This window comes from Diprion similis, chromosome 12 (assembly GCF_021155765.1).
Source record: "Diprion similis isolate iyDipSimi1 chromosome 12, iyDipSimi1.1, whole genome shotgun sequence".
Classification (NCBI taxonomy): domain Eukaryota; kingdom Metazoa; phylum Arthropoda; class Insecta; order Hymenoptera; family Diprionidae; genus Diprion; species Diprion similis.
Genome location: NC_060116.1, coordinates 7,029,678 through 7,057,467, shown reverse-complemented (window position 1 = coordinate 7,057,467; position 27,790 = coordinate 7,029,678). Strand labels below are relative to the sequence as shown.

General features: G+C 37.8%; 1 protein-coding gene across 5 annotated transcripts; it reads right to left on the bottom strand.

The window, feature by feature from the left end:
• Positions 1-10,989: 10,989 nt before the first annotated feature.
• On the bottom strand, positions 10,990-27,740 carry LOC124412810 (unconventional myosin-IXAa-like). Of its 5 annotated transcripts, XM_046892950.1 has the most exons (15): positions 27,339-27,738; positions 25,203-26,075; positions 24,031-24,950; positions 23,517-23,815; positions 22,972-23,231; positions 22,538-22,845; positions 22,111-22,448; positions 21,930-21,990; positions 21,405-21,452; positions 19,686-20,006; positions 17,492-18,472; positions 17,304-17,417; positions 14,911-17,102; positions 13,750-14,748; positions 10,990-13,662 (listed from the first exon to the last, which is right to left on the bottom strand). In XM_046892950.1, the coding sequence occupies exons 3-15, from the start codon at positions 24,939-24,941 to the stop codon at positions 13,568-13,570; spliced, it is 6,927 nt and encodes a 2,308-aa protein (XP_046748906.1). In that variant the 5' UTR covers positions 24,942-24,950; positions 25,203-26,075; positions 27,339-27,738; the 3' UTR covers positions 10,990-13,567. The 5 variants fall into 5 exon arrangements, with proteins under 5 accessions (XP_046748906.1, XP_046748905.1, XP_046748907.1 ...); XM_046892949.1 differs by having other exon boundaries at positions 10,990-14,748; positions 27,339-27,740; XM_046892951.1 differs by lacking the exon at positions 21,405-21,452.
• Between the last annotated feature and the right edge of the window lie 50 nt (positions 27,741-27,790).

Below are 27,790 nucleotides of genomic sequence, written 5' to 3'. Positions count from 1 at the left end.
TGTGCATAAAAGACCGAGGATAAAATTCAGCAGCGGTGTTAATTCGCTTTGGATTGAGAGTAAGGCGACGCAGTGTGCATGGTATGGCGACAAATCACGAGTCAAGCTAACCGTACCTGACGTTCGATCTCTAACGCTGCATGCGAATATAGAACAAGCTTTTGAAATATCTGAATTTAAAATTCGTACGCCGAACCTGCCGGGATTCCCAAGGCGTATACGCGTTCCGGCTCAACGTGCTGCTTGGAAAATTTAAGAATTCTATACCAAGGAAACGTGTATGCGGCCGGGAATATGTGTGATATATACGAATCTATATGTACTAACCTAACCCTCGGGAACTTGTAATTCTGACATAAGTTCGGCTTACCTACCTGCAGCGAGACCAGACGCTGAAAAGTTTAGCCCTGCAAAGTTTCACCAGCTCAGTTCGACCGATTGGTGAACAGTTGGCCCTAATGATACCGACTTTCGGAATGAATTTATTATTTATTGTTTTCATATTTGAACAGGCTGATATTACCGACCTCTTACCAAATTCGTAGGCCAGGCTCGAGGAGGGTCTTGCTTATTTACGCATTGCGTTATGCCGCATCGTACGTTCTGCGGGCCATTCTGGACGACTGATTTCCGGAGATCAATAAATTTGGAATAAAATGGATACAGATTTGCTTTTCCCTATTATTCTCTCGCGGTGAAACCTTTTAGCTTTCACCACTTCGCCCGGAAAATATAGGCCAACCAAATTCTTCCTGCGAAATTGACACGGAATACCTACATAAAGAATGAAGCGAACCAGCACGTGTGCTTTTTGTCCCTCATATCTTAAACATAATATATTTACGTAGTACCGTGGCACATGGGTGGGTGCATGTCGGTGGAAATATCTCGATGCGCTCGAATGCTTCCATTTACGGTACAAATCTCCGTAGGTCCGAATAATAATATACAACGCAGGATTTTTTATCTGAACAATAAAATTAGCGACCCACTGGTCTTGCTATTACGGGCTACGGCTATTCGTTCGATGCTTAATTTCACATCATGCGAAGGTGTAAAAGATCGCGAATGAACGGCCAGTCGTTCCTCAGTCGGTACCGGTTTGGCCCTTCTATTTTCCGCCCTCGTGTGTTTTATTATATGATCCGCTATCCTTTCAGAGAAAATATTACGACGTCGATGCATTGATTTTCCGTTTTATTGCGCGGAAAGTATAAGGTCAGCAATATCGGTCGCGTATCACGATATCTTACGAAGGGTTCACGGTTCATGGTTCATGGTCCACGACGTTCCACCGTCACGGATGTGGTCACCGGCGGACTTGGAGCAATTTTACACCCCTTTCCTTTCCTTCCCTTTACCGCCCTGACACTTCACTTTACCCACAAGCAGTAAAAGATGTCACCTCCCTACGCGTCGCCCGTGCCGTGGCGGATGGCGTCGGAAACAATTTTAGCTCGGGGACAACTAATCCGCTCGTGAACATATAACGCGGTCGTTAAACCCGCAAAGTTCAACGATAAATTCGTAACGAGATTTAAAAAGAAAAACTTTTCCTCCTCTAGTTCTGCATTAGGTATCCTGCGAGAATTCACGCGTTAATGCGTATCCGATTGACCAGTCAGCCGAAAGGATCAGAATGAAAAACAAAAAATTTAGTAAAACGTCCACTATTTTCTTTTCTTCATTTTATAAAAATCTCAAAAAGCGTATCGCCTTTGGCAACCTCAGTTATGATAATTAGTGGTCTTCGAGTGTTCAACGCCGGTGTCTCGTACGAAACGAAAGGTTCTTTCTGCTCTGTGTTTTTTCTTACAATTGAATTTTTTATACTCGTAGGATGTATATCGAAATAATTTTGTATTCAGAAACTAATGAATATTCAGTCGGAGATATTTTCAACCCCCAAGGTACCATTAACAAGGAAGACCATTTGTTTACCATTGGAAATATGGTAATTCCAGATTCACAGATAACAAAAAAAAAAAAAAAACACGGGATTCATCCAAATAATTATAACAGAGCAATTCACACGATTGCCTTCGTTAGGTTATTTATGACACGGATTAGCACTACAAAACAGGTCAGATGGAAATGTCAAAATAAAAATCCTGGAAAAGTATCTCAATTGCATTTATCCATGCTCCAATAAAGTCTTACATCTTTTCAGCTTTTTTCCCTCACTAAGCTTGCCGCAGTAAATCCAAGCGCATCCCCCTAGCCAATTAATTTCTTTCCGAAGTTGCCTGATTTCCTGACATTGGGTTGACCCGATATACCCGTACCTACAGGTTATTTAGCTTACGGAAATAGTACGGACCGGTTGAACTGTAGAAGGTTGAGAGAGTGTCCCGAGGACAGGTTGGCCACTGGCCTCGGGGGATGAGGTTGGGGTGACATGGGGGCGTCGCAGGGACGGCAAGCGACAGAGGCCAACCAGCCAGGCGAGCAGGAAGGTAGGCATGCAGGCAGGCAGGCAGGCAGGCAGGCAGACCTCCAAACTTCAAACTAATTACAGCCGCGGGCAAAGCCAGAGGCATAGAGTAAGGCGCGGGCGACAAGGCGAGACAAGGCGGGAGACAAGGCGCCAGTCAAGAGGACGGTCTCCGTTGTCGTCGTCGTCGTCGTCGTCCTGGTATGACCGCGAGGGTCGGTCGTTGTACCACTAGAGCCGGTACCTGGCGGTAGTACATAGTTGTAGCGTTAGTAAGGGAGGTAGTACCAGTGCTGCATGGTGGGTGCACTTCCCATCCCCCCACGATTCAGGGGCCAGCAAAGGGTGGGAACTCGGTATTGCCTCTAGTTATACCACCACCAATAGCCAAAGACGTCGTAGATGTTCGTGCACGTATATTCATTGCGGGTGAGTATATACTGTAGGTGCACCAACGTAGTTGGCGTGGATGCAAGGATGTACTTGCACTAAGTGCTAAAGTTATAGTACGATAACCTGCAAGTAGAAGAAAGTCAGACTGCAGCTGTCGCAGTAGCAGGAGTTGGCTGGCTGTAACGCGACGTAGTCTCATTGTCAGTTGTGTATTCTTCTCTGTTTCTCGTCTCATATGCCATGGGTATAAGCCGAAGCGCTCGATCCGAAGGTGACAGTTGACGTTTCAGGAAACGGATACGAGTTGAGAGTAACAATATCTTGACGTTTTAACGAGTCTAGTTGAAGCATGGGAAGAAAAGGGACGGCGGCGGGCGGTTAAATCAAGCCACAGAAAAGCTTTAAACGGAAGAACACAAGGAGATTTCCCCCAGGAATGAATTCGCGATTGGATCAAGCCTCGGGGCTGCCAATTCTATTTGAGAATGGAGCAGCCGTGATACATGGATGTATAGTATACCTATGCCGCAATGCATTTTTCCAAGGAAAATTCGTCTCAGCCGAGCTTTCACCAGCAGCTCGTATTACTCTTCGGTTTCAAAGATATCGGTGCCGCTTCTACCTATCGGCGAACAGGCGAACAAACTGAGAGACATAAAATCTAATTTGGACTACCCCTTAACATTCCGGGTTGAATATTGTCCTGGCTTTCGTATATAAAGCCTCACGATAGTTACGGCCATCTGGCGTCACTTTAGGTGATTTCGTATTTACCACGCCCGAGGATCCCGGCACGGGTGTATTATATCTTTAGGGAGAAACTGAGGAAATTAAAAACAATTCAACCAGTTTTTTTCTCTCGGATCTCGATATTGTTTCGGCATTGGTACTGCCCGAGTTTCTCCTCTGGGCTTATTGTTAGAACAGCCAAGGGCGATTCCTCGAGCGGAGGCTACTGGTCGCGAACACGTAATAACGCACTGGGGTGTCCGAGGGTGTCTCAGCGAGCCTTGGGTCATCGGTAACGAACCGACTTGAGGCTACCTTCAGGACTTCGGGGCAAGATCACGTCCTCGGTGTCGGCCCGACCGGAACGTGCACGTAGGTCGTACGACACACCCGTTGCTCCTGGTTACTAAACTGAGTTAAACTTTTCCCAGGATATGGCGTGGCTCTACGCTAAGGTGGGTCGTATATTCCGGACCGTTGCGTCACTGACGACCATCTGTGATCGCCTCCAGAGTACTTCCGTTCCCATTCCCATTCCCGTTTTCGTTTCCGTACCTCTGAGTCCCAGTGATCTCCTTCGGTCAGTCTACAGTCTCCGTATGTATAGGCGACTAAATTGAAATCAATCCTGGGTTCACGCTGGTAAGTACTTTGGAGTTCTCTTGACGCGGGTATCCGTAACGTACGTGGGTCGACGAGTCAGACCGCCGTACAGTGACAATGAGATGTCAGCTGGTGAGTATGAATCGGCACTTCCCTCCTCTAGAAGTCAAAGTTTGCACCCATGGTAACGTTGAGTTTTCGCTATTGTGTCGAAAAGTAACCGTTCCACCGTCTGCGGAAAATAGTTGGGTACGTTTACCATGTGTCTTAAGTCATATCGTCGAGAGATCACGCATGAGTGATCTTGCAAGTGAGAGGCTTTAAGCCCGAGCGGAGAATAGCGATGGCAGATTTACTTGATTATCTAATTAAAACCGTCTGCGTAAAGATGAAATCAGTGCTGCCACCGGCAATTAGAGCGCTCGAGAATTCAAGCTGGCCTCTTCGTCTCAAGCGTCTGGTTCCCTCTTAATTGAGTTTCCGCAAGATTTGCATTTTGCAAAACCGACTTTAAATCTTAGGTATAACGTCAAACTGACACACACTGCTGTACCTCAGTGAACCCACAGTGTAATTTTTGTTTTTCATGTAGGTTTTCCTTCCGTCGCGGTCCGACTTATTGACTTTGCGAAATCATTCTTCAAGAGAATATCTTTTCTTTTCCTTCCCCGAGCAGAATGAGAGAGGTAATAAAGAGGGGCAAGGCAAAATCAAATACCCATAAAGATGAAAGATTTAGCATGATATGTTTCATTCAGTCAAAGTTATGTATTCCTCATTTTACTCGGACATGCGACGGGATCTCTGTGTAGGTATAATAGATGGAAAGAAGATTGTTAACGATCGATAATTGACGTACGTATCACAATTTCGTTGAAGACACAGTTTGGCATACCAGAAATTTTCACAACAGTCAAAAAAGCGCCTGCAGCTCTTTACGTTGAAAACCATTATTTTACAGCTGATTGTTGAATAACTTATATCGTCCTCAAATGTATTTACTTTTACCTCATCGAGAAACCCCCTAGTTCTTTTTCCGCGGAGTAAACCTCCGTTCGTCCCTGCGTCCTTATCACTTATCTCTTATCCCAGGTAATATCCTTGATTTGGATCAATTCGAGGGTCCTGACGAGCTGAAAGCACTACCTCTGGCCATTGCGCGTTCTCTAGTGCGTTCCACTCGATTAGCTGTCACCTTGAATAACCTTGAAAGTACCAATCACCCGACTGGTAACGCCGATCGTCTTTTCTTCAATGCGATTGTTGTACGTGTTTAATCAATTGAACCAACGACGTGCTGCCCATTTTTGTTTCATTCTTCTTCTCGTCTTTCTCCCCTTCTCCATTAGCCAAACAAAGCCAGCTTTAGCTTGCCTTGGGGATTACGCATCTGAAATAAGACGAGACTAAAGTATATTACGAGACTGTCAAATGCGGCTAGACGGCTCGCACTGGCTCGACGTCGATTCTAATTAATTTTACTACCATGGTAAGTAATTAGACGACGGACGCGGAGTCTATAACCCAGTTTCTATACCTAACAAGTCCCACCCTCGAATGCAAGGGGGAAAAAAGAAGAACGAAACTACGATATACGGTGCATCATTTTGTTCTCGGTTGGTAACTACACTTCTCTACTCCAAAGTTCTCTCGGAGAAGGACTACCACATATTGGGTCCAATAGCATACAGAGCAAATCCCCTCCCCTGTCGCGACGCCAATCGGGGTGTAACAGTTTAGCGCAACTCGAACGCCAAATGAACTTGCTAATGACTCTGGGAAGTAAGGTGGACTCTTGAAAGTAGAAACGACGAGTACAAGTAACCTAATGACGTTTTGGAATTAATTTCTCGCAAAGCGCTAGGGTAGGCGGCTGCTCAAGAGTTTCTCCGTAACACTCGTTTTCGCGTGTGACACGAGGGATGCGCGCGTGTGTGTGTATCGTGCTCTCTGTGATGACGGTGTCCTTGTTGGACTTCCTCGCCTGTTTCCCTCTCCCTCGCACCCACCTCGGTAAATCCTCGGTTCAACTAGGGGTACGTGTCTGTTTGCCCTATCGACCGCCGCCGAATTCGAATTGCGCCTGCGCCCGCCGTCCCCCGCCCCCGACAGAGACAGAAGCCATCGATTCCCCGCATAAGGGCATCTAAGAGCCGAATATTTCGCGATTCTTTTACACTGTACCGAGTCATCGACTCGAGAGTACCAGCTTCGCGCCTACCGCCCGACAGGCCGCAGCCGCAAGCCTCGGTATTGCAGCAAAACGTAATTATTGCCGATGAATATACGGATCAATGGCTGACCACTGACGATGAGACTCTGAAGACACCCTAATGAAACAACCCTGAACCGCGCTATGTCTCGCCGTTTATTCCTTCCGCTTATACAAAGGTGTAGCAGATTGCTTGCTAAAATCTTATGTGGAAGATTGCCTGTACACGTTCCTCTTTATACCCATGGCATAAGCTTGGGTAAGACATGAGTCGTATGTCTGACCCTTGAACCCATATGGTACCCGGATATCGAATGCGTCATCAATCGGGCCGACCGCATATCGCTTCTACTACTGCTAATCCAGTGGCAACGCTCTCGCTAAATTCCTCAAAGGGAACTGTCGTCGAAAAGAGATATTATTATTATCAGTATCTTATTGTTGGAATGAAGCAAGTGTAAGCGACGACAGTTGTACGAGTACATCGTTAAGTTAGCCTCAATCAGTCTGTTAAAATGCGTCTTAAATTAAACACTGTCAAATTGTCAAATTTTAAGCTTTTTTCACCGACTTTATCAGTGTCGTTTCTCGATGTCTTTCTATTCAGACTCGACGAGGGCAAAATTAGCCCCACATTTGGCATCGCTGCTTTTAAATCGTGTCACGTGGAAGAATACATAATTTTCTCATTTTTTTTTAACACCTGAGCTTGCAGTCGTTATACAATTTCCGAAATTGATAAATGATTGGCACGAATAATCACGAAACGCTGAGTTTCATTGTGATATAAGTTCAGGTTATTTTCGATGAGAACGAGAATAAATTGTGAACCGTTTGTCTCGAGGTTGAAGTATAATCAATATGGTAATTTGTGAATCGATCTTTTGCCTAATTTATGACAAGAATTAGTGTCACCCTCCAAAAGAGGGGACTTCATTTTTTTAATTCACTCGAGACATGTAATAATAATAATAATAACAATAATAATAACGATAAAACAATTACTGGACGACCGAATCAACTTGATTGATTAAACCTTATATAACCTGGAATTATTACAACGGTAGAACGATCCAAGCATGATGAATTGAAAATCTAACTAAATTATGCGAGGTAATTTTTGTTCTTACGATCTGCAGATCTTATCAAAATTACTGATAATGTTTTCCTTGTTTCACAGGTTTCGGACTCTGATTTCTAACTGTATGAACAAGTATCATCGGAAAAACAGTGCCTGTAACTACAAACGTGTATAAAATTTTTGCAATAGAGATAGTTAGTTCGTCGGAATAATACATAATGTTGTACAAAAAGACATATGTTATACTGATTGTGCAACTTATATTACACATTAGAATATATGCAAAATTGCCAGCTGCTATGGTATGCATGAAATATTTGTTGAAGCTTTAAAAATGCAGAAAAATGAAAATATTTATGCATCGTATTTTTGAGAAATACGATCAATTTTATTACTTTTACGACTTGACAATCTGCATAAGTTTGAAACTTTCTCTTCAGTCTACAGGCGCATTGATTTTGTTGTAATATAGATTGAGATTAAATTTGTAAGTAAAACACATGCCGTTTAATGAGTGTGTGTGTGTGTGTGTGTGTGTGCGCGTGCATTCGCGCGCATATATAGGTAGGTACTTATTATTAATATTAGGCATACTGTACATATTTTTTTTATAGTTTTTTTTATGCCTTACAAATATAATATAAAATTACAGGCAATCACGGAGAATCTCATACACTCACATTATACGCAGACTCACGAAACAAATAATAATATTAAGAATAAGATGTAAATAATAATATATATGTACGGTGGCTGGCACCAAAATATTTGTTCGTTATCAAAGTCGAAAGTGCTGGGGATTTGCAAATCAGAATACGAATCAAACTCCCAACCTCATATACCCATAAATTGCGTAGCGACCTCTAGTATAATGATCATACGAAATATATGGCTGAACCAATCAGCACTAACGACTCGACAAAGGAAAGGAAAAAAAGAAAAGAGTCGTTAACAATACCATGCGAAAATACTTGTATGTTACACGAAAAGGTTGATTTTAGAGTCTTTGATCTGAGCACGCCATTGTCTTTTCTTCGTTTCGCAAAGCAACCGACGGCTGAGCATGTAGGTATATTCAATGTACAGAAACAAGGCATGTGGAGCATGAATAAAAAGTAAGTCACATCGCCGATGATAAAATTGATTAACATTGTGAGAAAATTCGACGTAAGCAAAGGTTTCACATATATATATATAGAGGGCGATTTCATTTCTACCCTGAGAGAAATCCTTTAAAATCAATAACGTAATACATGTATATATATATACGCACATATACATATACATACATATATATATATATATGCCTACGTATAACGTAAAGCCAACGCCAGCATAAAATTCGCACAACGCACTTTTTATTCACACACGAGTACTATAGAACATAATCATAAAAATAATAAATGCCGTTAAAACGTTGCTTAAAAATTGTTTCTTTTTTTGTTTTTCCGTTTTTCTTCTTAAACTAAAACTAAATTAAAGTGACAGTTCGATAGTACTTCCTCTCGTTGGATAAAAAGATATAACGTTATATATAATAACATAGATAAAGACTTATCATAATAATAATATTATATTAATAATAGATACAAACGTTAAAATAGATAAATGAGATTTCTTTTTCATTGAACTCAGTTTTAACCGATAAATTTTCTCAACATATTATATATACCCTAATGTTGTGGTAACACGCATTCTCACGTCATACATCGAAGAAAAATAACAAGTATATGATATATATACACATACATACACAAATATATACATATATACGCATGAATATATATATTTGTATATCTATATCTGTATATGTATTTATATATATACGTACATATATACACATATATCGTGCTTAGATTTATGCCAAGACACAAACGGGAAGAGCATAATATCGCGACGTTTTAGTGGTTACACTAGCTTCAATTGTCTCGATGGGGCATTTTTGGACACTGTCAATATCAAACATTACGAGTATAGGGATTCAAAGATGATAGATGTGTGCTCATTCTACTTGGACATGGTTTGACGGAGATGTAGGTGGCATATGGATGGCACCAACACAAAATCATTGTTAATTACACTACTGCGGTATAGTCGGTAACAAGTACAGGATGAAAGGTAAAATAAAAGAAAAGAAAACTACTTGAAAAACTAAATGAAAATTCATCGAAAACCTTAAATAAATTCATCCTATAGATACACAACAAATTTGTACAGAAAAAAAAAAATATATGATACATTGCTATATTTCATAATGTTATTGATATGATTTTGTGCCTCGTGACATAATGCAGTAAGCATGTAATTATATATATATATATATATATATTTTTTTTTTTATATGATATATATCTACCCAATACCATCAAGCGCCCAGTTTTGAACCCTTCAGCGCGAATCAAAACCACACCATATCTCAAGAATGGATATATTTCCAAACCACCGCACTGATGAGTAGGTATATAATATAAAATTGTCGAGGACTCTAGGGGCAATCTATCTCGGTCTTGGGATTACTGGGTGATACAAGGTTTCATACGCCTGCATTTATCAGGATATTCAAAGCTCGTGCATAGGTTCTCACCGATCATCTCGAATTAGATCAGATGGAATTAACGTTACGAGATTAGAGTTCAGCTCTGACACCTAAGCTCAATAATGCCTCTTCACATAACGTACAGGTTATCGCTGTTCCGAGAACAAGAAATTTCGGGTATGCATCGTATACGAAAGACTAGATAAATATTTCAAAACGCAAATGGTAATATATCAGTGACTCCACTGCTGCCGGTGTCTTTAGTAATTAATTATTTCACGAACACAACCCGAACCGACATTCGTTTACTTTTACGCGTACGTATTTTTCCTGTGTACGATGATATAACGATATGCATGAAATTGAATAACCATAGTGCAAGTCAGATATAGTGAACGAAAATAAACACATTAACAAATTTAGTAAATGCTACTAGCATTGAATAATATCGCGTATGATATGACATTATGTTGTTCATGTTTTCAACTCAATTTTACTTGCTGAATTTCATTCGACGTAAATGCTTGTGAAAATAAATAAATTTGCACCTAGAGCCACTCGATTATTCGAGACTTGATTTTTTTTCTTTCTATATAACTAAACTATTATATAGAAATCTTTGATCGGTATTTTGTATTGTACGAGGATAGTTCTTCAAGAAATGAGTCTGATTACTGATTACACAATATTGTCATGAGTGATTGTGTACCTACTCAATCTTAAACTTATCATGTTGACATCGCATCTATGCCTCAGGAATAGAAATTGGATTTACATTTCTGTCATAATAATCCCCGAATATAGGTATAGAATACGTGTATAAGTTATATTTAATAACAAAATTATTAAGTAGAATCACTGCTCGCACCTGGCACCCGTGGAAAGCACCATGCACAATAGAAGCGTATGTGTTCATAATATATTAGTTAATAATAATGATTAATGTTTAGTTATTGTTATTATATATTTATATATATATGTCTATTATTTTACCTTGCCAACAAATATTTAGATATAAATCTAAATAAACTGCACACTCTTATCCCGTGAAACAGTACAACACTCAAGTGCGTCATAAACCGTGCTGTGGCTAATATGTATAAGTTAAAAACAATTTCTTTGCCATAATTTCAGTAGTAACATTGTGTTTTTGTTCAAGCTCACCCAGATGTCATGGCAATAATAAGAAAATAACAATTATATTGATTTATATTTTTTAATCTTCTAATTTTGTAGATTTCTTAAATTATTATTTCTCTTCTCATTTAATGTAACTCTATCTCTTCATGTTATTTTATTTATATACTTTAAAATATATAAAGCGTAAAAGATTCGAACCAATCGTTCACTTTTAAAATAGTCTAAAAGAGTTAAAAATATTTTGCCGACTAATATCGATTAAACTCGTTAAAAACTGTGATTCGTATTGTTATCTATGATCAATTCTATTCTTTTTCAATTTTCCCTTTTAAAAACCTCTGAAAGTAACAACATTGTAGTTAAATAGAATTAAGAATAGCTTTTGGAAGAACAGACAACATTTTGTTTGTTTTTTTTTTTTTCAAGTGAAGAATGCATAATCCTAGTACGCTTAGTAAAACCGGTTATTTACAGAATTGAGTTTTCAACACAATTGTACACGGATTACGTGAATATATAGGCTCATGCTACCAATCAACACAACCTATATGTATCAGAACAGTGTGTTATTGATCTCTTTACTTGTCTATACGTTATTCCTAATTGGATATTAAATTCCTTTTGGGGCAAGGTACAAATTGGAATCGATTTTTAGAAAAGAAAATTATTCATGACATGCCACGCAATACGTAGTAAATAAAGGAGTAATAATATACATCCATTAGTAACACGAGCCACCTGCGAGTTTCTTGTGATTTTTAAACTTACAAGTTATATAGTGTTGTTTGATTACGCTAAAAAGGTACATTGAGTCCTTAGAAATCTCACAAAAAGAAAGAATATCAAATGATAACACATAATATTCCAAATTAGGTATTATGCTTGAAAATTGGTAATCGAAATTTCTATTGTACATGGATCATCATTGTCCTGATTATTAAAACACTGGGTTATAATATCATGATGCAGTCGCCATTAACCATTTATAGGATGTATTCACATAGTATGACTATGTATTCAATCTATACTCAATTAACTATCAAAAAACTTAACTCTGATATGGAATCGAACGACAAGCGTCTTCGTCGAGTAATTTCCCAAAGATTACTTTTCCACTATTATTACCAATTTTTTGTTCGCTTATACTTAAAGTAAAATTATGTAAGATGTGTGAATTGAGACGGTAGAAGAAAACCTAACAAAATCTAATAGATGATGAAAGAAATAAAAGAAATGTTTGAAATCGATTAACAAACTAAAATGATAATCTGCTTAATAGACAGAACCCAATCAGTCTGCCCCCATTCAGTGTCTCTGCATAAAAAGGCACGAAATAAAAAGCAGCATGAAAAAAAAATGCCTACTGACAATAGTAGTAGAAATATAATCTTGGCAACATTTTCATAAATGTAACAATAATAACAGAATATCATGAAACAGTAGTATAATATGTACAGTGTACACACTATATTTTGGTTTATTCTTATTTTTTTCTCTCTCTTAATGCAAAAAGTGTTTTTGATAACTTTCTCCCTTGGTTCTAGTAATTTAAGTAGTGTTTTTTTAACCGTTTTAACTACACGGTTTAGTGCTTGGAAAAAAAATAGTGGCTAAAGATTTCCAAGCATATATTTGTCAACTCCATATTTTTCACGTACGAATATTTCTACGACTCTATTCATGACTACCTAGGTAACTCGATTGACGTTGAGTGCAAAACAAAAATAATACTTAAACTTTTCATTAGCCTACAATTGAAAGAAGCATACCTTATTGAAGGAAAAAAAAAAAAAAGTTGTTACAATTAATTTTTTCTATTCCAAAATTGAGCTTTCAAAACATCGGAATATTTGCGCGAGATAATTGCTATATAGTGTAAAAGATTATAGCAAAACTAAAAATACGAAATGAATGCCCAAATAATGGCCACTAAACTCTTATGAACAGCAGTCTTTTATAAGGAATGCATTCTAAATAATACAAAATTATATCACGAAAGTATCACGAACTCTCGTAAAGCTGATGTTGGTGCAAGGTACCCCAAAGAAATAAGTAACATTCAAGAATCTAGGCAATAGATAGACTGAAGAAAGTGCCAATATATATATCTTGCCTTATTTGATAAGCTGAAAGGTATTTTTTTTTTCTTTTTTTTTTTTTGCAATTATTACTACCTTTCGCATCCTCTGCATAATTTCTGCAAGCTTTATGATTGCATGTCAATACTAACTTTTCATTGGATGGAGTCAACAAATTTTCAACCTACCTTACGTCAATTTTCACTAACATCAAATTCCCAATATTGTTAGCAAACGACGATTAAAAGCTGAACCACGGAGAAGTTACACTAAGAGCCAATTTGTTGCTCAAAATATCGATATTTTTCATATCATCTAGTATACTTAACGAGCAAAGTTATCTGTGGGTAAGAACCACTGGTCATACCATTACCATATCTTCGTCAACGTTAACAGTGGGGAAGGCATTATCTGCTGAACTTTGTCTTTGGATGATCTTTTTCCGGGGGATGCCATCTGAAGATTGATAAAATTTCGTCACTTTCGACCTATAAATGGATCTAATTTCTGCTTCTACTATTTCTACAAATATAATACACTTACCAGAAGGAGGAGGCATGAGTTCGTCAAGGGAACCATCATCTAAATCTGTAGCAGATAAGAGAAGATCGTCATCTGACGAAGCTCTAGTTAGACTTGGCAGAGTTGATGTGAGCAGCGCTTTCTCCTTCTGAATTTCTTGAATGTGACCAACGAGAATTGCTTCTTCCTCATCACCCCTTTCACTACTGTTGCCACGTCCCAAAGTGGTAGAAGTTACAGGCCCAAGCTCCTCAGGACTAAAAATCTTCGAAGATCGAAGACTGGAAAGGCGATGGGTAGCAGTACGACAGGCGTAGTCGAGAGTACTTATATCATCTAGAGTAGCCCTAACAACTCGTAGCTTTTCTTGTACAATTGTCTCAACGCATTTTGTCTGCCTACCGACATCTTGCAGTGAATCTTGCGCAGGTAGTGTTCGATTTGTTCTCAAGATACAAGGTGCAAATACTATGGCCAGCGCTGATGACGACATTCTATTATCAACTTCATGGAGAGCTACTCTCGCTAGATGGACAATCAATCTTTCCATAAGATCAAAATTAGGTTTTGGCAGCTTTTTCAATATTGCAAAAAGGGTACAAATCCTATCATGTGGATCTGTGAGATTGGCCGCATGTAGAAAATCATCATAATATTCGAAGGTCAGTAATGGTTCAGGCATATCTCTGAAGAAACTCTTCAACACGGCAGCCAGAACGTGTACTTGATAATTTTCAAAGTCTACATCTTCTAAAGCACCTTCGTCCATTTTTGACTTTAATTCTCTCACTTTAGAGCTCACCCCACTCTTTCTATATAAGCCCTCTGTATAAAGACCATGCAGCTCTATTGTTGTGATTAATCTGTCTACCACCAAAGGTACTTTTCCATCCCCGCAATCTAGTTTGAATAGCGGTATACCGAAAACCTTGCGTGGATTCAACTCAGACGTCATTCCTTCTTTTCCACATTCTGCCGTTGCTTTTCCATAGCACTTTTTATGACATGTTAATTTACAATCTGCAATGAAAAATTATGGCATGATTGTATACCAAGCATTTTAATATAAGTGTAATACGTCGAAATAAAAAATTAGTCATGCAATGCCAAGTATTTAGGTATGATTTAAGGATCTGGATAAGTTTTAGTACTTAAATATTTATGAATATACCCTATACTCACTTTGGCAGACAAGTCCTCTCTCGATTGGCCACATGAAGAACGAGGTGCAAACCTCGCAAGCTGTTGGGATATTGATTATAGTCAACTGGAAGGTGTGATTGCCATGATGTATTGCTTCTTCTTGTTTCCGTTTTTTATCCTTTTTCCGTTTACTCTTGCTTTGTTTCTCAGGAGCTTCGTTTTTGACAAGAGTCATGAATTCATTCATAAATCCCCGAAACGCGTTCACACCCATTGTAACAGGGAAGTCCTCTCTAGTGTTCTCTTGTTTACAAACTGTTTCCATAACGTGCAAAAAATTTGCTATTAGATCTGTGTACTTTATGTTCCCTTCAACTCCTTGCTGAATGACAACACTGTAGGTAATGACCAAATCCTCTTTGAATTTCCCTAACGCTAGTTTAAAAACACGATCCACCTCGCTTGGCTTTTTACCCTCCTCCTGGCCTTCCATTTTATAAATTTTCTTGGTAATAAAGTCTTGCATAAGGCCAAGTTCCTTGGCATCTGAAATTATTTTATCAGTGCTGTCTGAAAATGCCGAAGTTCCCGTCAAACTGAATTTCGGTACCACAGGTTGTTTATTAGATTCGTATGCTGAACGTAACTTTCTCTTCATAGATAAGCATGGTATTCTATTCACACCTCCATTTTGAATACACTTGACATGATAAAGTTGTTTGCAATCCGCGCACTTGAATCCCTGCGTTACAAACGCATCCATTTTCTCGTTACAACAAATGCAAACGTCATCCTTAGAGTATCGGGCTACTTTTCTGAATCTATGGCCAGCAAAGAAAAGCTGGTTACGTTTCCATTCCATTTCTCCCAAGCCTGGAGGAAGTTTCAAGTCATTTGGACTCGTGTCAGCTCCTAAACTTTTATCTACACTAAGCCCAGAAACTTTGGTAGCAGGGTCTGAATTTCTTCTGTGCAGTTCCAATGTTGGAACGGCATTTGCTCTACTACGTTTTCCTGGTTGCTGAACTTTATAAATCGGTTCATGCTTATTTACTGGCCAGTCTGTAACAGATCTTGTTGTTGAATCATTAGGAACATGTTTTCTAGTCCAGACATTGGACGACTTATTCGAGTCCCCCTCTTTTATGGTACCAAGGAAAAGATTTCGCGCCTCATTTGTATTTGATTCAGATACACTATCGCCCATGGATCGACACTGGGCCTCTCTTGTAGGCCGATTTTTCCGAGCACATCTGACAGGAACATCTGGTTCTGACTTTTCTTTTATCATTGTATCTTTTTCTTTGGGAAGTGCAGAAATCTTATATGGTGTCTTCATAGAAGTTTCATGCATCGATATGTCAATTTTGTCAGCTGTATCTCCTTCGGAGTTTTGTCGACGCAAGACATAATCTTTGATATCCTTGTTTAAACCAAAACGATCCATTTTTGTTAATGTATTAGTTACACTTTCCAAACGATCATTTGGCATAGTATTCTCATTAAGCCTTGTCTGCTCTCGACTCGTGGCACTTTCGTTCCTGATAAAACGATTATTAGATTCGTGCTTGACGTTATAATTTGCGGCTTCCGTCAATCGCTCCAACTTAGCTTGATCCAAAAGGTTTTCAGTAATATTTTGATATTGTGAAACATTGGTAGATCGAGTAATGGTAGATATATCTGATCGTCTCCGCCATATATCAGAGTTGGGACTGTGCGTCAGACTGAAATGAGGACATCTAACTTGAGGAGATGGAAACACTGGTGACGACGTGAACATTGGTGGGGCACTTTGAACAGCGTTGGGTGTTTCGACATCAAGTTCACAATCGCTGTAACCAGTTGATGTGCTGTCTGTTCTTCTGTTAGGTAGACATGTTTTGTTCATTTGTATTAAATTCGTATTGAGAGAAATCGATGGATTTGGTTCACCTCGCTTTGTTCTCGTGATCGGAACAGGCTTGTTATTCAAGTTACTACTGACAACATTTTCTTGAGAATAGTGAGACTCAGAGCTATCAGCACTAACTTGAGATTCAAAACTTCTTAAGCTTGCCAAACTTTCAAGACTCCCTTTGCGCTCTGTTACATCTTCACCATACAATGGTTCCACCATTTTTAGGGGTGTTGAAGGATCAGTCAACAATCGTTTGTTAGTTGTTAACTTTCGCTTAGAATAGGAAATATTTGAGTCAACAACCAAAGCCTCTTTATTCTTATCCTCAATCCTAAAATTTTAAATGAGCGTTTAATGTGTTTATAGGACTAGCAAACTGTCGTGATAAAAATTTGATAAGAAAACCAACTATGCAAACAACACACATTTACCTTGTAAAATTCGGCTGTTGAATTGAACATTCATGCTACTCTATTTTATACCGAAAATTTTAAGCCAATAAATAATTAGATTGGAAAACTATTGTACATACCTCAGAGGTGGTAGAATAAGTTCATGAGATTCTGTCTTCTTTGGTGGGTCAGAAGGTAATTCTTCGCTAGAAACTTGTGATGCTTGAGACAAAAATTGCTCTTCGTTATTGGTTCTAAAAATATACAATATTTATTAAGTTTCTGTAAGATGCGAGACAAAAATTTATACAAAAACGAAACTACGCACTCATCGCCATCTCGACACCTGTTGAAATCTCTATTTTCCACAAATGTAGAGTCGTTATAGTCTGCACCCCTGTGGTTCAATTTCTTAACTGCAACATCAGTATTCTCAATTCTTTGTCGCTGCAATTGCTGGTCCGCCAAAATATCAATCACAATTGCTCGTTTTTTCTTCATATCATAATACATTTTCCTTGCAATATTTCCTCTGACACAAGCTTGAAAAGCAATTACACCGGCTCTAAGTTTTTTAAACCACTTGTGCTGTTTGTAAGCTTTCCAAAAAGCCTGAATGCGAACTGCAGCTTCACGTGCACGTATACTTTGTGCTAATCTCTGAGCACTAACCATTCTCCAAAACGATTGAACTTGGACAGCAGCATTTTTTAGCCTAATGAACTTTCTTCTTTCAAGACAAGCTCGAAACCATTTCTGTATGGTTGTGATACTAGTTATAATTTGCTGATGTAATTCAATATCCAATTTGATTTTTTCTGATTCTCGTAGAAATACTTTAGTAGATCCAAGCTGATAATTATCCCTGTTCAAATTCAAAGTAAGAAGGAAATCTCTGACGTCCGATTGCGAACTGAGAAGGCCTTTAGGAAGTAGCATCCGATAAAGTTGAATGAACTCTTCATAGGCGAGCCTGACATTAAATCCAGCTTGTCTGATTCGTACAGTTTCTAGCATACCAGTGTACCTAAGCTGCCGCTGCACAGTTTCTTCATCAAACTTGTTAGGAACCTTATTAGCATTGCTTTTAATGCATCGAATAAAGAAGGGATTAGCCTGGTTCAAAGTGTCCATTAGGCTGTGCAAGCTTTGCTGAAATTGTGCTGAAACCGTCATGGGTTGTTTTCTTGCTTTTCCAGGACCACCTCCTGCACCATAGCTCTGAGTCCGCCCAGCAAGTGTTTTGACAGTTTGAAGGTTTTTTAAGCCTTTTTTCCCCCGTTCCCGTGGTCGGAATGATTTGTTCTTCCTACGAAATCATAAGTCTTCATTATTAAATAGTAGCAATAAAAGTAGAGCAAGATTCGTTAAATAATTGGTTGTATGCATATGGTAGAAAACAGATTAAGAAAAAAACGAATTTCGTCAAGCAGTCTAGACACAGAGGCATGTAGATTCCAAGTATAAAAGTGCTAGGCAGCACAATCAATTAGAGCATGGCATTGTTGTAAAGTTACAGTTGTTATATCATGAATGACAAGGGTACTGGATCCAGTTGATAGGTAATTTTGGATATTAAAATTATTGACATGGTAAATAATTGAATAGTTATAGTGATACACGCCTCATTTTATTTCTAGTGTAAAAAATCAAGATGCTGTCGAGAAATTTCCAAAGAATTTTACTTAAAGGAAAATTTATCACCTTCACACATATTCCAAGTATAATATGATTCAATTAAATTCAATTGCAATATTCTTCGATTCAGTGCTGAGTACGTGATAACGTGGTTTGTCGAAACTATAAATCCTAAGGTATCAAATATTTTGTCACATAGCATGCAATAACATTTAATACAAAACAAAATTAAAATAAACTTGAATTTCTTCAGAAAATTCAAACAGTTATCACTGTATTACGAATCTGGCAAATAATGAAATAATAAAAGAATCTTATTTCTATGAAAGTTCAAGCATGCTTGAATCACTGCTATATACACAGCGTGTGTTATATAAATTTAAAAAATTATTTTAGGTGAAATGACACAGGTGAAGAATGAATGAAATTGTGACATGAATCCAAGAAACCAATGATCACGATTGATAAATAGATCACATGAGTGCAACAAGAAATGATTTATGATACTTTTGAAGATAGCTGCTGAAGGATTTTTTGAAAGTGTCATTTACATTTTTGGACATACCTCCTCCATTACAAGTTCAGAAAAAAAATTCTTACGTCAGTGTAATTCACTATAATTAATCATCGTAACTTCTTGAGAGGTGTTACGAATTATTATACAGTATACGGACACATTCGTAAGAGTACGAATCTGTGAGACGAAAAAGTTACGGTGTATTTTTGTTAGGGGAGATCTCAATTATAATTATCTACAATACAGCTGTTTTTTTTTTTTAATAACCCTTCACCAAGAATAGTTTTATACGGTATAGTACTTGGCACAGGAATAGAAAAAAAAGCTCTCATGAGAAGTTACTTCATTACCGATATTAATAACATACATAACGATCTGATTAGCACGTTCCATGACGTTTGCTTCGTCTTTAGGAAGCACCTTCTCTAGAGGTGTATGAGTGCCCCGCCTGAACTTATTTTGGCCATCGGAGAGATCTTCCCTTCCCTTTATTAAGCAACTCTTCGATGGAGAAACATTCGTTGCATGTTGAACCTGATTTACGTTTCTAAACTGCGGCCAAGATAGCCGGTTGTTGTTTACACTGTCGTGGTTTTCGTTTTGTGTTAATGTGGCAGTTGGTGTTGTTGGTTGCAAGCAGACACTGCGCTGCTTCTGATAACTTGGTAGACGACTATGTTTGTGTGAACTGAAAAATGCTATCATGCTTAGCCATTCTTCTGGCGATAGAGTGCTTCTGACAACATTACGTTGTTAACAATATTCAGTTTAATTACAATTTCTCGAGTTAAAATGGAATACTTGTCAATCATTATCTTGTATGAGGAAAACAATTGTTGAAAATATATTGGAAATTAGAGGTACAGAAACAAAAAACGAAACAATCAATTACAGGTAACGAGGTGATGATCATGCCAATTAAATAATTAAAGTTCAACAGTCGTAAAACACTGTAATTGATTACATAGAACGGTATCCTAAGAAACAATTCTATTTACGTTTCATCACTTTATAATTGACTCTGCACAGAATCTTCAGACATAAAATGTTCTTGATTAAGGTCAAGATATTTTCAGAGCCATGGATGCTTAAGATGGTAATGCCGAGATATAGTTTCCTAAACTGTATGTCGGTAGTTTGTAACGCTAATGCAGTCTGATCTCATGCCTATGAATGATAATAATCAAACCAAATGCTTTGTATACCATTATTCATGACATGCTAGAAGGTAATACAAAACAATGCGCTGAATAAAATGATGTAATATCATGATTGTGAGATAATATGATGGTTTCATTGCATTCCAATCACATCTAAGAAAAATAAATTTCGTATAATGAATATCGAAAGTTTAATAAAAACTATTAAACACATAAATTTTCTAACATCATCACATGAATTCACAAAAAGAAATATATAATTGCAGCAGCAATAAAGAAACACTGCCTTAATCATTGCCGCTTCAGTAAGGTATACAGAATCACCCAGGACTATTGCCCCATAGTCTACCATGTTCCTCGTAAAAATATGCAACTGAACGATTTTTTACTTTTCATAGGAAAATTGTCATTTGCCAATTGCTCATCCAATTGGCCTGTTCTGAATCCTCAGATGCTACCGGATTGGCCAATATTGAACGACTGTAATTCACAAATGACAAATTTTCTATCAGAAATAAAAAACATTACAGTCGTAGATTTTCACAAGGAATATGATGGTAGCCTCTGGGGTGATAGTCCTGGGGTCACCCAGTATATCTGTCACTCAACTTGTGATAAATTTTCTACATTACTTTGAATAGAATTACATACTGTATTGTTCAGTGTATAAGCCGACCCTGTGTGAGACGACCCCCAATTCTGTGACAGTATTCCAAGGTGCTTTACTTAGTTACCCGCATAAAAGATGGGTTGACGTATAAGACAAAGACGATTTTGACATGTGTTGGCAATGACAAAAAACCTCGGCTTATATTCGGAACAATACGGTATTTTGATAATAATTGTAAATTCATGATCGCAAACTGTAACGAGTAAGACCTAATTTCTTATGAAAACATTAATAGTGGATCGATGAGACCACTTACGCTATTCGGTTAATAGTAAGATTGACAGCCGATAACGTCACAAGATGGCTATAGGAAGAAAAGACAACACAACCTATGTAAATGTAATTGATACTTTAGAATTAATTCTTCACACATTTTAGTACTCGTTTGCAATTGTTATATTCATTAATATTGCTTGCCTGGTAGTACAAAAATGTTTCTCGTTGCCTAATATGTTGTCAGTGACATTTGAAACTTTATAAATGAATGTGAGCGATAAATTCTCAAATATTTCTATAACTTGTAAAAATTACTGCATTATGCTTTATGTTTTCAGTAAAAGAATCTGTACAACAGATATGAAAAGAAGTATAACGCCACTTTTGACTTCTTGTTATTTTCGAATGTGACAGATTCAAATGTTAAATAACTAATGTCAAATAAATTGAATAAACCCGGTATATTAATTTACGTGGGTTCAAACAGTTACCAATGAGTAAGTTGAATAAGCCCTACATTTATACCGACACAAGGTGAGCTATTAACACTGAAATTATTAATTACCTTATCAAATTTTCGTTAGGTGTCCTGTACCTATTTTGCACAGAAGATTTGTTTCCGTCAGCTGGAATTAAATAAATTAATTTACTTTATTACTTGTAATGGAAAATTATATGGCAGTCTTTAACCAGATTTTGAATTCATGATAAATTAAGAGATTATATATCGGTCAAATTTTGCCCACCTCTGCCATGTCTGTGCGCCCGACCTGCTTCCTGAAATGCAAAATGTGCACGGAAAAAAGCTCTAAGAATCGCCCATCTGAACACTGCAACAGGATCAGCTCCGACTAGCTCCCGGACAAAGGCCAGGGAAGAATTCTTTAAAACACCCACAACCCCATCTGGACGCATCAAATCGAGATTTTTCTCTCTCATATTGGCAGCTTGATATTTAACAGTACCAGCATAATGTCTTACGACAAATGCTGCCTCACGACGCTGAGGGGCCTCATAAAACGGTGAATCTTTGTGTACCGAATTGAATTTCTGCAATAGTGTCTCATTTGTTGCACCAGGAAAGCTGAAACAGAATTTAAATCACGGAATAAGGAAAATTATGAAATTTGAAATTAGATATGCATTTAATGGAGGAATTAACATAACACTGACTTGCATTGATCGTCAAGAAGGCATAGAAGACCATTAGGTTTGCCCTCGATAAGGTGCAGACAGCCTGAGTTATCGCTGTACCCGATATCAGTCCACCTTATACCTTGCTTTCGATATTCACGCTGTTCGTATTGGAAAACGTGCTGATTGAAATAATGTTGCAATTGTTCGTTCGCGTAATTAATACACAGTTGCTCGAAGCTATTGCACATCTTAAAATCTTCGAACCCAAAAATGTCCAAGACACCAATACTATTTCCTTGGTGATCTCTCAATGTGTCTTTTTTTGATAACAGGGCATGGTTCACCTAAACAGCCATTAAGGAGTAACATAATCATGTGAATTTAAAGTATTGTTTAACCATAACAATGGAGTGAAAAAGGAATTGAGTAGAAAAGTCGGAAATACATGTCATCATATGACTCATCATTACCTGGAGGACAATCCAGTCAAATAGTGCTCCATACAAACACTTAGCCATTGCATCCCTAGCAGCAATCGCTTCTGGAAGTCTGTAATTGATGACTAATGTTTCACCTGATGCTCTTGCTCTTTTGGCAGTTAACGCAGCTAGTAACGTGTCTTGTTTTACCCTGAGCAACTCAGAAATAAGCGCTACAACTTCAGGGTTTTTAACTGCAACAGCTTCGTCATGGTGATGATATGACTTTCTAGGTTGAAACTCCACATTACCTGAAAATTATAAATCAAAATACTATGTAAGTAACTTTGAGAAAAAAAAAACACATCGCTTCTATTGACGAAACTTGTAAAATCATTATTTATACAGGAAATCTCTGGCAAAAGGGCAACCTCAAAGCCATGCACACAACGCCAGCGCCAACCACACACAACTTCTATGAGAGCCGAGCGTGGTGGACAAATGCTGCGATCGAAAACTTGTGTATCTGTTGGTGCTGTGCACATGACTCGGAGGTTGCCCTTCAACCAACGATTCCCTGTATATACATTAATCACCAAGCAAAAGAACTGCAGACAAAACAGCAAATAATCGTCGCTGCTTCTCAGGAGTGAATCCGACCATTTCCATTGACTGCTTCAGCCTAGAGAATTCATGTCTCTCATCGATATTCTCAAGTCCGTAACACCCGCTTTTATTCAGATAATTATATTGATCTGTAGTTCCAAGATGAAGCACTTTTCTCTCTTGTTCACTGGCTCCAGCCAATAAGTAGTAGAATACATGGTAGTTTCTCTCATTCTTTCCTTGTGACACTATCCTTGACTTCTCTAGGAGATATTTTTGAACCACAGCTCTGTAAGTCGAAATATATAAGATTGTTAGGAAAAGTTATTCGAACTATCTGTACATAGAATGTAAGACGATAAATTAAAAAATAAGCATTTAATTTTTAATATTCAATTAAAACTGAGATTCTTTCGATCCTGAGGGTGTTTCCAGAACAAAAATTAATTCGTATATTACTCGTCCAGAATTGCGTAACAAAAGTAAATCAGAATATTGACTGACCCATGAACCATTCCATTTTCTTTGTAGTTGACTTGAATGAATTTGCCAAACCGACTGCTGTTGTTGTTGTGTGCTGTTTTGGCATTGCCAAAGGCTTCTAGAACTGGGCCAGCACTCAGAATAGTTTGTTCCACTCCGCTACCATGTGATCCTTTTTGACTAAGAGCAGTCAAATGATGCAATAGAAAATTAGTTGATTCAGTTTTTCCGGAACCACTTTCTCCACTAATAACAATACATTGATTCCGCTTTTCTTTGAGCATACAGTGATATGCCGCATCAGCTATCGCAAATATGTGCGGTGGTATGTCGGGACCAAGTCTTCGGTTTTGGTACAATTTAACATATTTTGGATTGTAAATGGGATAGAATTTGAATGGGTTTAATGCTATCAAGATACTTCCAACGTAGGTGTATATGTTTCCGGCCAAAAACCTTGCCCTTAAATTGTCTAATAGAGTTTGTTCGTTGAGGTCTGGCAGTTGGCAAAGATCGGGGTACTCTTTGTCTCGAGGTTGATATAAGAACCTATTGAAATAGTCCTTCAAGAGTTGAGGATCCATGGGAAATCTGCTGTCAGACCACAAGTAGTCTGACTGCTTTTTGCGTAAATAAAACCTATAGTATTCCTGCTGAGCTGCATTTTTCGGCCATAACAACATCAGGGCTACTGGACACTCCGTTGGTCCCAGTCTTCTCTCTTTGCACACCTGCCCTACAGAGTTGCTAACAACTTCTGCTAGCTCATAGCTGTTAGAGTGGGCCGCGTCGACAAATCCTAACCGCTCGATTATGCATTCTACAATCTCTGCGGATGACGTTTGTTTCGTAGCTTTGATTGAGAGTGCTTCGTATTCAGCGCTCCACTGGCCCACGAATACTTGCACTACTCCCGACCCGTTGCTGTCCATTTTTTAACCCTGAATGAATAATGAAAGTAGTTAATTTAACAATAGTAACAATTAGATACATACTAAGAATAAAGACAAATCTGTCTTTGTGTCATGAAAATTCTCGTTAGCTCTGAGATGAAAGAAAATTTAACTATACCCAGCTTTTTGTGCGCATAAGCGTAATCTGAACTTTAAATACTCGTGCCTATTCAACAAATGCTTCTAAACATTAAAAATATTAATTTTTTCAAATTAATATGAACGCGCCATTGGCTTTACCTTGCTCTTACTAGGGTTAATAAGATTTTCCTATGTCGTCTATAAAACACTTCAGAATCGCTTCGTCTCCTCTCTGCAACGTTGTATCCGCCTGACGTTGATAGTGTTTAAAATACCTTTTAAACATTTTGTTAACAAGTTTCTGATACTTTAGAAATACCTGTTAATTATGTTTTTTTATGACTTTAAATATTGTTTTACTTAAACACTTGGAAGTTACACTTTTCAACAATTCTTTGCTGCACCCCATTAACCAGATTTATATAATAATCCGGTGGCCAACTTTTTAGTTTAAATCATGCAAGCTCATTAATTAGTCTGTTACTTTATGTAGCATTAGTTTTTCATTTTAATATACTGATTATTATAAATGTTGTTCTGGTTTTGTTCGTCGTGATACAATTAGAAATTATATTTCAAAGTAGAATAGTTGTTTCAATGATATGATTAAATATTATAAGCTTTTTGGAAACTGTTTCAACTTACAGTTGCAAAATAATGAAGGAGTCCCTTGACTAATAAAATACACATAAATTCCTAATCTCAGTCATAAACGGAAACCAAAATATACTCTACGTCTGTACAATAATAACTAAATTTCTTCAAATACTGGTTTGATCACATATTTGCAGCAATTTACATCATATAATTTAACGAAGTCCCGCCTGCTACTATTGCTACTCAAATTGAAACTGTTACACAATTTTTCCAATGGACTAGAAAAATCTATAATTTCTTCGAGTTAGGCAGCACTATCACGCCTTGAGTATTATTTATTTGATGGTTATTAAATTCAATCAATGGTACGATCGTTTGAGTAAAATTTCACATAATGAATAGAACGAATCATTCCATAATGCAAAATCAGTGCTCCTGAAACAAAAAAATAAAACAAAGATATTAGTTGATAATTTCTGCAAGAAATCATGTGATTGAAAATGGATGTTTACTTTCTTTAAGCCTTAATGAATGTAAACATGGATATCTTAAAAAAAAAAAACAATTTACTTAGGGTAAAGAACTAAAAACAATTAGTATTTGCTTATCAATAACAAAATGACGATCACGAATACCCGATAGCAATGTGTGATTTTATTCTTCCAATATTATCACAGAACTAAACACCCATATCTGATTTTTATCTATGTACATACATGTGCATTGAGCATTTTCTAGTACCATGTAACATGATCCATCTAAAAGGGTCATTGAGTGAAAAATTTATTTTTGATATATGGCTATAACAGCCTTAGTCGTATCACAATGAAAAAATTGAAATAATTGTAAATAATGATAATAACTTCAATTTAATTTCCTCGTTTTCAGAGTACATTGCACTGTGTTATCACTGCTCAAAGCAACAATGTATCACACACAATTCGTAATCGCTGTGAATCATGTAGTGTTTAACATTGAATAACGAATTTCAACAATTTTTGCGTTGAATACAAGATATTTTGAGCCTGGTGTTGGCATATTTTTAAACAATCTTTCAACTCCTCGATATTCATGCGAATTACTCTGGATGCACGCCAAAATGTATTTCAGACGGAATCTTCAGTGAAAATACCTTGTTATTCTACTTTCATTCGGATATTAGATAAAAAGATAAATTCGTGATAGAGAAAAAGTTTTAATAAAACCGAATTGACTTGTATTGCAACAAAATCTAATTCTGACTTGATGCATCTATATTTTTTCTCAACCATGGCCGCAAAGACAATTAATTGTTTTGAAGATATATTGAACATGATTAAATGAACGAAATGATTCAGTAAAGCGATCAGTCATCAGTCATCACTCATGTATGATGTGGATATTGAAATGTGAATATTTTGAAAAAGATCATGACTGGTTGGAGATAATTAGAGTATTGAGAAGATAAGCCGAGATCGAACAATAAATTCGACGTAAGAAACGTCACGTTCACGGCGAAACGGGTTATCAAATAGGTCAATTCTGACCAGCGCACTTTTCGAATCATAAACGTGTTGGGCTAGATCGGGGCTTGTCAAACTCTATAAGCTGGCCTACGATCTTATTTTGGAACCAGGCTGGCTACGACGATCATTAACTTTCGCGGGTGTCGGGAACCGATCGGCGGATTAGACTAAACGCAACAAGATGAGTCCATACCTTACGGTTTGCCGAGGATTCGATGGGTTTTGCGGTGAAATTCCTAGTGACAGAAACACTGCTGTACGCGGAACAACAAAAATCTCGGCTCTCACGCATGCTTCTTAAGCCCCGTGTGTTGCCGTCCGGGTCTGTCCCCTTCGCTCGAGGCACAAATACACTTCACCGTTATAGCGTTTAGCGATACTGTTCACTAGTAAGAATTTCCCACAGTCACCGACCGAACACTACTTGCTACCGACGAGATAAAATCAGATGGATAGTTATTCCAGGACAATGATTAAACCACTAGGCCCTTGCCCAGTTATCGTCCTTCAACTCGTCGTCGGATCCTGCGTCTCGATATATCCACCATTTCGATTTTCTCGATCACGTGGGTCTCCCGGCGGGTTTCTATTCGCTGGCGACCCAACCACGTGACCGTCAGGACGGTATCGATAGAGAAGAGAATG

Coding starts and splice junctions, on each gene's coding strand:
- LOC124412810 (XM_046892949.1), bottom strand. CDS start 24,941: ATGGACAGCAACGGGTCGGGAGTAGTGCAAGTATTCGTGGGCCAGTGG. Junction 23,232..23,516: donor GTCTGCAGTTCTTTTGCTTG/GTGATTAATGTA, acceptor TATAATTTTCAG/GTAATGTGGAGTTTCAACCT. Junction 20,007..21,404: donor CTTACTATTAACCGAATAGC/GTAAGTGGTCTC, acceptor AGCATTTTTCAG/TTCACACAAACATAGTCGTC.